General features: G+C 40.2%; 1 protein-coding gene across 1 annotated transcript in view; it reads left to right on the top strand.

The window, feature by feature from the left end:
• The window catches only part of RPS6KA2 (ribosomal protein S6 kinase A2), a 157,871-nt gene that overhangs the window by 82,444 nt on the left and 63,348 nt on the right, over positions 1-12,079 (top strand). Inside the window, exons 4-6 of the mRNA XM_057370568.1 lie at positions 5,311-5,391; positions 6,179-6,258; positions 9,183-9,289. Coding sequence (XP_057226551.1) covers positions 5,311-5,391; positions 6,179-6,258; positions 9,183-9,289 — 268 coding nt within the window. The remainder of the gene's footprint in view (positions 1-5,310; positions 5,392-6,178; positions 6,259-9,182; positions 9,290-12,079) is intronic.

Here is a 12,079-nt window from a genome sequence, read left to right as displayed (position 1 = left end):
TCCCTCTTTGGACTGTATTTAAGRGTAGGACTGAAGACTGTATGTCCTGGTCATCTTTCTTTTATTGGTTTCTTGCAGGCTGGAACTAAATTTGGAATATCTGTTTTGTGTGGGGAAAAAAGGCCAACTGTCTCATAAATGTTTTAAACAACATTTCTTCATTGCAAAACTGTATGAAACTAGTTTCTTCCTTCTGTTCATCATAATTTCCAGAGCTACTGATGGATGGTGTTTACTGGGATCTCAAAATTCTAAGGCTAGCCCTCTTATTTGTCATTTTKATATTATGCCTGTTCCTAGAGTATAGCTAATTATTGCCTGTCAGTAAGAGTTAATACAGAAATTGTTGTTATTGCCTGCAATAGTAGTAATAATAATAAAAAATAGTTATAAGTCTGTTCAATGGAAGCAAATGAAATAGGGGAGCATGTTGCACTCAAATTCAAGGAACAAATACTTTACTGATGATTTCACAGGATATCACATCCAGTAAGGTAAATAAATTTAAATCAAACGTGTTTTCCATAACAAGAAAAAAAAATTTCAGGTGCAACTCTGCAGAGGTGTTGAAGACTTTCAGTTTTGCACAAGTTGTGAACAGATGAGCTTACAGCCGTGGTTTTTGGATTTTTTTGAGGAAGTTCCTTTAAGCAGATGGCAGTTTTCATCAAGCTGTTTATTGGGTCTGGTTTTAATGGTTTTAGTTTGAACAGATTTGCACGATTAGGAGGGGTCTAATTCTGGCTTTGCTAGTGATGTGCATCATTTAGGATTTGGTTTATTGGATCCCATTCCACATCCACAGCTCACCAATTTTGGTGGGGAATGGTTTCACCTGGGGCCTATGCATAAGYACAGGATGTGTGTGTATTCAGTTGGTCCACTTCTGCTTAAAAATACACAAAGATTGAAATTTCACCTCTGCATAAGGACATGAGATTTATGTGGTCACCTGGCTGGTCTGTCAGTCAATACTTCTCTAATGATGGGGCTGAGCCCTGCAGCTCATTTCAGCCAAAAATCTAAAACTCTAAATAGATAAAAATCTGAATCTCCTGCAGCGTCTGTGAGGTTTTTTTGGACAAGGAGAGAGATCCAAATTGGTGTCCCTGTGAGGAAACAGCAGGAGGTTGCAGCTGCCAGAGGCTCTATGGGGTAGGAAGGAGGCATCTGTGCAGCAGGCTGTCAGCTCACCAGGATGGTCCTTGCTGGGCAAAGGTATAAGGAATACATAACAAGAGTTCAGGTTACTGCTCTGAGGATTTATTTTCACCTGAGTTCATATATTGCAGTATATATATATTTTGTTGTTGATGTTGTTGTTGTTTTGTTTTTTTTAAATATAGCATCAGACTTCATCAATCTGTTCTTTAATTCTCTTTGCTGGAAAATTGAGCAGAGGTACTTCAGAGAGATGTTGCAAGATTTAATTAACTTGTACAAACAAATAGAATAATGAAGAGGTGGTAAGGACTACAAATGAAAGTTCAATATGAAGTGCAGTATTGATTTAGATACATCTGTCATTCCACATCTCAACATTGAAGCATCAAGGCTCCTTTAAAATACAAGCAAACAAAGGAAACTCTTTGATTGCTTTAAAGCCAGATGTGCTGTTTCATGTAAAAGTGGGGGGGAAAGGARGGGGGGAGATAAAATGACATCCTCCAGACCTGCACTTCTAAAACCCAGTCTGCATCCTTATGGATTTTTCAGAGTGCCCTTCTACAAAGGAGTGTTTCCTGCTCTGTAGATCTGGTCTTTTACCTTTGCTGCACCAGCAAAGGGCTGAGTGGTAAAGCTCTGGTGTAATGGCTCTTTCCCCGTCTCTAAAAGGTTTCATACTTTGGGCTACAGAGAATCTTTTTTTCCAGAAAAATAACCTTCACAAAATTATATGCATTTYAAAAGAAAAGCACATTGAGTCCCATGCGACATTGGCATACTTCTATATTCAGATGTCAACAGGACACTTTTCTGTTTTTATTTTGTGTTGTAATAATGTTCCACTGATAAAGGTACAACATGAAAGGCTGCTCTTTAGAGGATTTGARTTTAGTACTGTGTGGAACAAAAACACAGTAATACAAATAGTATTTTCAAGCAGAACCATGGAAGTGGGACCATGATCACTTTTAGAAAACCTGTCTTTCTCCATATCTCAGGTAATTAGGCACCACACAAGTACTTTGTCTTCTGGACATAGGCAGCATGGATTTGAATTTAGAATTTAGTTCTGTGCTTTCATCTACAACAAACAGCATTAAAACCAGATTAAAATATCAGCAATAGAATTGAAAATGATGTTGCACAGTGTTTTATGTATATATTCTATTTTATCTTTTGTGTGTTCCTGCATTGCATGAAGAATTTGAAATTGAGTTGCAAGTTTGTAAGCCTGAGTTATTTTTTGCTTTTGTTCCACTCAAGGCAAAGTGCTGAGTTTCAAGGAAGTAAGGAGGGTAATGGGTAAAATTTAAAGCCATTATTTTGTTCACTGATTCATTTCTCCTGCTGYGATACTTTTTGATGCTGATTTAATWAAGTTAACTTAATTAGTAGCGCTCCTTGTTCTTGCTTTATTAATTAATTTATGCTCCACTCCTGGTTAAGCAGTGACATTTCTTACCAAAAGGTCATTTTGAAAGGTAGGCATGAGCAAATAATTTATAATCAGTAATGTTTTTGCCAAGCATCTCTGAGCAGATTGTGAAATCTTTGATCTTATTTGTGTATTTCTTGCAAAAACAGGTTTCTGCAGGTAGCAGATGCTTTTGTCAGACATGCAGGGGGATTTCTCTCCCTGATRTTTCAGATGAGGGGATTCAGCAGCACTTTGGTTAAATTGTCAAAAAGCCATGAGAACAAGTCACTACTACACCAAACCTATCATGTCACAAACCACTCCTAGTTAAAAAAAAAAAGTTAAACTTTCAAGTGCCAATTTTAGCCTGGTGACACCAAGATAATTTCCAAAATCAGTGGAGAAAGGCTGACCGATTCAGAGAGACAACCAAATCACCAGGTCCTGCCCTGGAGGGGCAGAGAGGACTCTGGAGAGGGACCAAGCTCCTGTACCTCAATGCAGCCAGCAAATATTCACACTGGGACTTTGCTCTTCATCACTGTTGTGTTGCAGCCCTTGGCCAAGGCAGTCCATTAAGATGTCTGCAATACACATTGTCTTGTTGGATCTTTCCCTRCATGAGACTTTTAAAGAGGAAAGCTGTGAATGGAAAATGGTYTCTGTCATGGGACCCTAATTTCGAGTGTCTGTACCCTGCCATGATCCAGCTGACCCCAAGGGAAGCATTAAAATGTGTGATACACGTGAGAGGTGTGTGATACCYGTGGAGGGCCAGCGGGATTCAGCCCAGGGAGCAGGACAGAGCCCATCCCACTGCCACCCACCCTCAGCTGTGCTCTTGCCACCAAATGGTGTCTGTGGGATCCTGGGCTGTCCCAGGCTGTGAGAGRACAGCAGTGCCCAGATGGGGACAATCTGCAGTGCTGCTGAGTCTCTGGCTTCTCAAGCCTGATTTCTGTTCCCAAAAGGCAGGTTTTGGACAAAGGAAGTGTAGCCCCATAATGCAGCAGCTACAGGTTCAGAGTGGTTAGAGGGCCATGACTCTGGAGAATGAAATGTCTTCTGTGGTAACATCACCTTCCCTTTAATTTTGGTGTGTCTGCTGTGAGTGTGGGGGGAGATGGGTGACTTGGCACCCTGGCAGGTCCACACCCTGTAACCACCACAGCAGCAAGCAGGGCACAGGGCACGGGGCTTTGGCAAAGCACTTGGCTGAGCCTTGCCCTGTTGAGAGGTTAAAATGATGGGGGAGGAGGGTATGCTGTGCTTCTGGCAGCCTKTTGTCACAACTGCACAGTGCAAATGCAGGGAGGCACTTCCTTAGGCTGCCTAACCAAGCTTGATGGGAAATGTCCCTTGCAGATTGTCCAGCAATGCCCACCTATCCAACAAGAATTCCTGCCTGGGATTATCACTGATGCACAGCACAAGAAACGGTCTGCCTTCACATAGGTTAAGCGTTTTGTGAGTGTGTGATTTTTACTTGTGGGGTGAGAGTAAGGTTCCACAATTCCCATTGTTTTTAATTTTATCTCCAAGGCAGCTTAGGTTGTATGATCTAGTAAAGCTTAWGTCACTGTTGGCCTAAGTAGAGCATAAAAATAGCAAGGAATCCAAGTGTGTCGCCAGCCCTATTTAAGGTTTCTCAGATCAGCTGGTTTGGACCTATTTCTGTGCATCCATTTTTGAAGTACAGCAATAGCTTGTGTTTTTGTTATGGTATGYTCCTTACTTGGGTTCTGAGAGTACTCAGCTTCTGAACAGCTCCACAACACATGCTGCAATGATGGAATCTGACTGAGATCTCAGGCTTTGCTGCCTAAAGTAGTTTCATAATATCTCTTGTAGATGCTTTCATCTGAAAAGTGCATTGGCATTGTGAAGAGAGGGAAGAAAATATCAATACTGTAAACAAAATAGTGATTGAGTGAAACATGCAACTTTAGGATCAAGATTTGATARCATGGGGATTTGAATCCTCAGTATCTGAATATTCTGCTAAATGGCTTTGGTATGAAATCTTCAGCTTTAGTTTTGCTTAGCTTGAACTCAACTCACCTCTGAAATTATGATTTCCCTTACTCTATRTTCATCTCAACCACAATAAGTATTTTTCTCACTGCTATCACACAGTAAAATTATCTCTACACATAAAAGTAATKAGTTGCTATTTTTATTTGGAATTTTTCTTTATTACTGATTGTTTGSATGGTTTATTGGAAGTTTTGGATATTTCATATATAGATTACTTCCAGAGAGYGCTATTCAGTGATATGTCATTAATGCTGCTAGCATCAGCAAAATACAGTAAATTAATTTGCACAAGATGAATCTGACTTGCTCTGGGGCTGGTGCATGCTGTTTCATCTTAAATGAAGTAAAGTTGTTCATTTTGTGTAGTTTTCATTTTCACATTAACATTCACATTCACATTAACTCTCTTTTGTGAAGTGTAATTGCCTTCTTATTTGTAATACTGCAATGATTTTAGTTGGAGCAGCTCTCTGTAGAGAAGTTCACAGGGCCTTCCTGGAGAACTCACTACAGAGACCAAACAGCCAACAAAAGAGGACACTTGAGTGGTCTGATTTTCCTAAGGTATTCTACAAGCCATCAGCAGAGTGAGAATGAGAATCCAGATTGACAAACCTTATTCCAGCACTGTATCCAGGGACCATSCTGCCTCTTAATATGTCACTGTTCTCATTGTTCTTTCTTTATAGTTCGGGATCGGGTACGGTCTAAAATGGAGAGAGATATCTTGGCAGAAGTGAACCATCCTTTCATAGTCAAGCTTCATTATGGTAATTGTGAAAAAATATAGTTTATCTTTGTTCTTAAATTGATTGGGGAATTGTGACTAGATGTGTTACACTTTGGTACAGATACTCCCTGCCTACTTATTACTGTTTCTAACAAAGTCATAGAGGCTACCTGTGTGAAATCCTTCATTTATGCTAAAGGAGAAATTCAGTATTTGTAAGTTTTAGCCATTCCTCCATCCAAATCAATTTGTCATAAAGTCTGACTTGGTAAGTAGTGCTGGTGGAGTGAGCTAGTGAGTTTACATCTGCCATCCCCCTTACCCACTGTCTGGCATCATTTAGAAAGAGAGACTTTAAATAAAAAATGGTTTTAATAATCAGTACCAGCCTAAATTTGTATGCATGTGTACATGAATGTGGTGTCTTGCTGGAGTTGCCTTCTGCCACAGCACCCTGAGGATGTCTGGGTTGTGCAGTCTCCTCTGACACAAACATGGGAACCTCTCTCTATGCCTTGCTCTCAGTGACTCCTCATACCTTGARGAGTGGGAAACCATGTTAATTCATGGGTGCTTAGCATGGAAATTAACATATTAGTAATGCACCCCCATCTCTCAACTGAYACTATTTTTCCCCATAGCCTAAGCTCTGTTGCTAAGTTCTACACAGAAATTATTTTTTTTCTGGTTCTCAACATTCTGAAATGTTGAAGCACTCTGCCAGTGAAGCAATGGCATGAATGATACACTGCTAGTCAACAAGATTAATGCTTTGGGGACTTTGTGTTGATTCAAACTTCCAACATCTCCATCTTTTTCCAATGCAGCATTTCAAACAGAAGGAAAGTTGTACCTAATACTAGATTTCCTGCGGGGTGGGGACCTTTTCACCAGACTCTCCAAAGAGGTAAGATGATCTTTAACTTAGAAATTGAAGACTGGCTTGGATTTTCAGAACTCAGATTGAGTTGGTGGGAATGAAAAACGGCCTTGGGAATTGTTTTACATACATATCTAATAAAGTTGTCTCATCTTGCATGTTGAAGTTAATAATTGCATTTGAATTCTGCCACRGTAATGCAGCAGATACCAAAGAGGCACCCCTGTCAAAGAAAACTGCTCCACTGCTAAGCCATTCCTGCAGCAAAATAGCCCCGACAYGTTGCATTCAAAATAAATCTTGGATGTGATGAGAAACAGTCTGAGAAATCAATTCCTAATATATTTTGCCTTGGGGGTGAGCACAGAACTGCTGGAAAAACAGACTCACTGCCAGCAGAGGGAAGAGATGGCCGCGGGTCAGGCCAGCTGCTGCAGGGGACAGGTCAAGGGCCACTCACCACCCCTGGCATGGGAGATGGACCATCACAGCTCTCACTTGCCCTCCTTCTGCTGCTTCCTCATCTCCCCAGGCTCTCATCCCTTCCCTGTCCTCTGCATGCCATGCTCCTGGAGAGGGACTGCTGCAGCCAGGGAATGTCCCAAACTCGCCTCTTGCTGATACCATCCAGGGCAGCTGCAGTAGGTTTGCTAGCTTCATTTAGCTCCTTCCTGCATCTCCAAACACCTCTGCGAACCAGCAGTCCCAGAGAGGTTCCTGCAGGAGTGCAGGAGGCTCCAGTGAGGCAGGATAGCTGTCCTGCAGTTGTCTGTGCCCTGCTGTTCTCTGTCCCCAGCCCTTGGTACTTTCTCGGGTGTGGGCGCAGGAGTGCAAGCAGCCAGTTACCAYACTGTCTGTAAATGTAGAGACTTTTCAAATCCTGTCTTGAGGGGAAGCTCTTGTTCTTCTGGGGTTTGGGGAGCCGGTGATGGACTAAAAAAGCTGAGAAAACAGTGTTTTCTGTCAAAAGTTCCCCACACCCCCATTCAGTTTGTGATTCAGTGACATGCAGCAGGCTGCTGTGTKCCTGCAGCTTGGGGACCCGAGTATTTGCTGTCAAGGCTTGTTTGCTAATGCAAGAAGACATTGGTAACAAGTTAATTACGCTGCTGAGTAACGATCCTTGTATAAATATTCAGTCCCTGGTAGCAGTTATTTTTAATAAGAGGAAAATATTTGAAAAATTTAAATTTAAATTTAAATTTAAAATAGCCTTTCCTTGGTCATGAGACCAAGCTTTATTAGTGAAGCAGCGCTGCTGTCTCAGCAAGGGCCTCTTCATTTTCATGGAAGAAGACTGAAAATGTGACGCTTGGCTGCAGAGGGCAGGTCTCTGTTCTGCACAGCCAGGGAACTCAAAAGTGGGAGATAATAGCTCAGACTTTGTGCTTTTTAAAAGTTTCACATTTCCCCCAAAGCTTTTCCAGGGCAATTCTCGGACTTCTCTGCTATATACCATCAGGAACGAGTCCTCTTAAGCTGACAGTACAAATGTACTTTTTTCAGTGTTTGCAGCTTACCTATACTTTGTAGCTGTTTAGGGACAAGGTATTGCAGGGGAAGAAGTTCTGGGAAAACTTGAACAGTTTGCATTTGTTATTATAGATTTGGTTGGAAGGTACTGATTTCAGTGAACTTTCAGGCAGATCCCATATATACATATATTGCATGTATGCATGCAAAGCTTGCCTATTTCTTGCTCTGTCTTTTTGAGACATCTGAATTTAACTAGTCTGTATGYATTGATTAGATTTTTGCCTGATTCTATTGCTTTAGTTTCTTGCCTACCTGATTTATTTTAAGCCTTATAAAGAATTTACATTTATTTTGAAAATTAATGTATTTTTTATATTCAGTGCAATTAAATTTTTAGAGTTTTTGCTTGTGTTATTGTTTAGTATTTTCTTTGTGTTTTTGTTTCTAGCCTTCACAATGAAATTTTAATTAACTTATGTGACATCTGTTCTCTGAATCATCTTTTTTCTCTCAGCTGTCTGGAGCTTCTCAGAGCGCTCAAATATTTTGGCTACTCCTTYCTGAAAGCAGAGACTTAATTTTAAAATTAGCTCTGCAACTTCTACTGTAGAATTTACATTTACATATGACAAGTAAATTTGTGTTGGGCTGACTCATTTTACTTCTGTCATGCATAATATTCACACTTGTGTATCAAATATATCAGCTTCTTTTCATGCATTATTATGTCTGTGCATATTGAAATTTAATTAAAGAGAACATGTGAGGTATAATGAAAGTTGAACCAAAGGGGCTTCTAGGAATCTGAGTTTTTCAGAGCTCAGTGGATTTTTGATTACAGAAATTCCTTCTCACCTAAAACACAGCTTTCAGTGTTAGCAGAAAAKACTGTCTTCAGCTGGCACCTCATCAGGCCCTGGATGTTAGACAGCACATCACTGTTCAGGGCCTCTCACTCTGAGGGATCCCCAAGGCATGAGGTTTTTAATCCATCTCTGAGTCTCTTCATGCTGTGTATTCAGCTCAGATTTGGAAGTATTTCACTTCCCCAAAAAGATTTTCCCATGCTATTTCATGATTTGGTAACCAGATGCCAAGATTTTAGCTAGTTAAGGGATATGAAAGCAATATGGGCTGCACCAAATGTGTTTAATTTTGCTGTTCATTTCCAAATGCCAAGGAGTTATAACTTACTCCTATTATTGTGACATAATGTCATCTAAACAGATCAAACAGACAAATGAGAACAGCATAGTTTAAGGAACAAAGGTACTCAACAGATCAAGTTTTGTTTTATAAGGAGAATCTGATAAGAATTGTTAATGTCAGTCCATACAAATTATGGAAAATTGAACYGGATATGATGGTACTTCCAACATTCCCAGGTTAGACAATTCCTTCCTTGGGTCTGTTTAAGGCAAGCCAGCACACTGCTGATCAATAAATAGCCGTGTTCTTYTCTTCCTTCTCTCTAGGTGATGTTTACAGAAGAGGATGTCAAGTTCTACTTAGCTGAGCTGGCCTTGGCATTAGACCACCTCCATGGTCTTGGAATTATTTACAGRGATCTGAAACCAGAAAAGTAAGTTAACAAGTTAAAGTGAACTGAAACATAACTACATGGACTTTCAGGTTGCTTCTGTTCCTTGTCACACTACTAAATGAGAAGGTGCCAGAGGCTCTGCCTTCCTTCTTTTGTTTGCGAGACTCTACATGAGACCTTCACTCACAAGTTTTCCTGTTGTACCATTTTAGCGTGAGGCCAAATATTTGAACTGTTCGAGTATGACAAGACCTCTCTGTGCCTGGGCTTCATTTTTGTGAAACTCAGTAAATTTCAAATCCCCATACCTTTAACTTTAGTGGCACCGTTCTCTGTTAGGCAGCATTTAATCTGACCGTTGCTTTGCTGCAGTGTAAACCACCCAAAGTTACTCTACTTCCAGCACATACTGAATATGTCACAGCCCCTTTCAGTTTTATTGTAGCCATTACTTAAAGTAAATGATCATGTCTGAAAACACACTGCCTATTAACTCACAAGAGATATGATAATCAGGATTTTTAAAGCACTTTTRTTAACCATGCAAAATACTTTTCAAAATATTTACTCCTTACATCTCCAGCTATTATTTACTCTTCATGTGGTCGTAAATTTCCTCTTTTTTTCTTTTATTTGCAGTACATCAATAGAGCAAATGACACCCTCAGTGCTATCACTGGAAGTGACAGGATACTGTTTTTATTTTATGCCCTTTGCCTGGTGCTTTGCTGGCACCTGCTGTGGCGACTCAAATTAACCAGGCTGCAATATGTCAAAGTTATAAACCAGGCTGCAATATGTCAAAGTTAGTTTTTAATGTAATGGTCACCAACATTTACAAAAGATAACCACTGAGGGAAGTCTGTAGTATTGCTTACACTTTCAGAGTCTAACAACATTTTCCTTCTGTGRCATCAAACTGAAAAATATGCAGCTCTTTCTTTAAAATTGAGTGTTATTGCTTTCACACTCACAGACAAAACATGAGAGCAAAAGTGATGGAGGRTGGACTTTGTAGGTGAGAAGCTGAAGGGTACTGTTTATCTACATTACAGTTCTATATGATCTAAATTTTTAATTCAATATTATGTTTTAGTTAGGAAAATAATAGTACTATGCAAATTGAACAGATGTTCATGACAGGAAYTCTGTCTTTTGGGCTGGAGGGCTTTTTGCAGTTGGCCAAATTTTCCARTCTTGCCCACTTTTGCAAACAAAATTGGAAACCAGAGTCTTTGGCAAATATAGGAAGTCATCCTCAAATTAAACAACTGGAGGGAGAAAAGTTTGCTCCTGGCATGGAATGCAGGTAGGCAGTGGTCACACCCCAGCTCCCACAGCCACAGGCTCTTGCATTGTCTGSCTGCAGCTCCTTGTTTTCAACTTAATTTTGAATTGCTGTTTTATCCATTCAGCATCAACAAATGTGCAGAATAGAATAACTCCAATTGCAGGTTTTCAGTTTTAAACTTTGATTCTAGTGGCATTAGTATGAATCATGCACTGCTTTTCTCTCAGATGKGAGATGAAGCTGACTTTTGAGATAACATATGATATATGAATCTATTAGAAGATATCCAGACATAAGCATGTATATTTAGGTATAAGTCACAATGCTGTTACATTTATAGGGACATGCTGTAATTTTATGTTTTAGAACAARTTAGAAACCAAGGAGAAAATTAAGTGTATGTCAAAAATGTTCATTGTATTTGAGATACTGAGACCTGGATTTTTCATAGTTCTCAGCAGGAAGTGTCACTTAGTATCTCAGAAAACATCTCTCAGTGACTCCAGCTGCAAGCGAGAGCACTTTAAATTTCTGCAGACCAAGCTGCAGTGCTTCAAATCAGGGATCAGTGAATCGAGAAATTAGAGCTCATCYAGAGAAGGAAGGTGCCACTGATTTGTCATTGTCACACAGAAGCAAGTTGAAAAGGTACAGATGGAGTCCAGTTTTCTGTGTATTTTTGTCTGAGCTGAGACAAGCCATCTCCTTCACTGTGCTGCTCTGATAAAATCCTTCCCTGAGTGTCCCCTGTCTCAGTCTGCCAACTGAGACAGGATTTCTCTGGAAGAAAATAAAAAGTGTCATCACATAACTGAAGACGTTTATATAGTGAGACTCCACGATTTACACAGGAGGCCTCTTGGCAGTGCTCCACCAGTTGTTCACCTGCAATGTTGCTCCTAATAGCTGGTTTGGAATTTCTTTGCTGCCATTGCAGACCACTGCTCCTTGGCCTGTCCTAGATGTCCCARCCTGCTTGTTCTGCTCTCAGCAGCAGCCTCAGGGGACTGTGAGGACATCCTTGTCCTTAGACCCTCTTCTGTACCCTAAGCAATCCAGMTACTGATCTCTTCTTCACTAGTCAGTCTTTATAGGTGTTCTGTCATTCCCATTCCTTACCTTTGGTTTCCCTCAATTCTTTTCTCCTTTGAAGTGCAATATGCAGAATCACACATGCACATCTTCAGGAGAGGCATTAGCAGCATCATCACAGCACAAGGTTTGCTCTGTCACATTAGCAGAACTGGAAATAAATTAGTTTGTTTGTAATTTCCCAATTTTTTCCTCTCTCTCCCCCCTTTACTAAAGATAGACACTGCATTTGACCTTTCATTGTTCAATACTTTTGCTGTTCTTCAGAAGCTCCCAAAAGTAACTCTGATAGGTTTGAGTTTGCTGGTCAGCTCTGTAAGTAGGCTAAAATGAAGCTCCCTTGTTTATGTTAAAAAAAAAAAAAGGTAGAAAATAGCACTGTTCAAACCACTTGGAAGAACTCTCAGTACATTAAAATTGAAGGTTTGGCACTTTTTTTTTTTTTT

This window comes from Malurus melanocephalus, unplaced genomic scaffold (assembly GCF_030028575.1).
Source record: "Malurus melanocephalus ecotype Western Australia unplaced genomic scaffold, MMel_1.1 scaffold_5, whole genome shotgun sequence".
NCBI classification, from domain to species: Eukaryota; Metazoa; Chordata; class Aves; order Passeriformes; family Maluridae; genus Malurus; species Malurus melanocephalus.
This window is presented reverse-complemented; position numbering and strand designations above follow the sequence as displayed.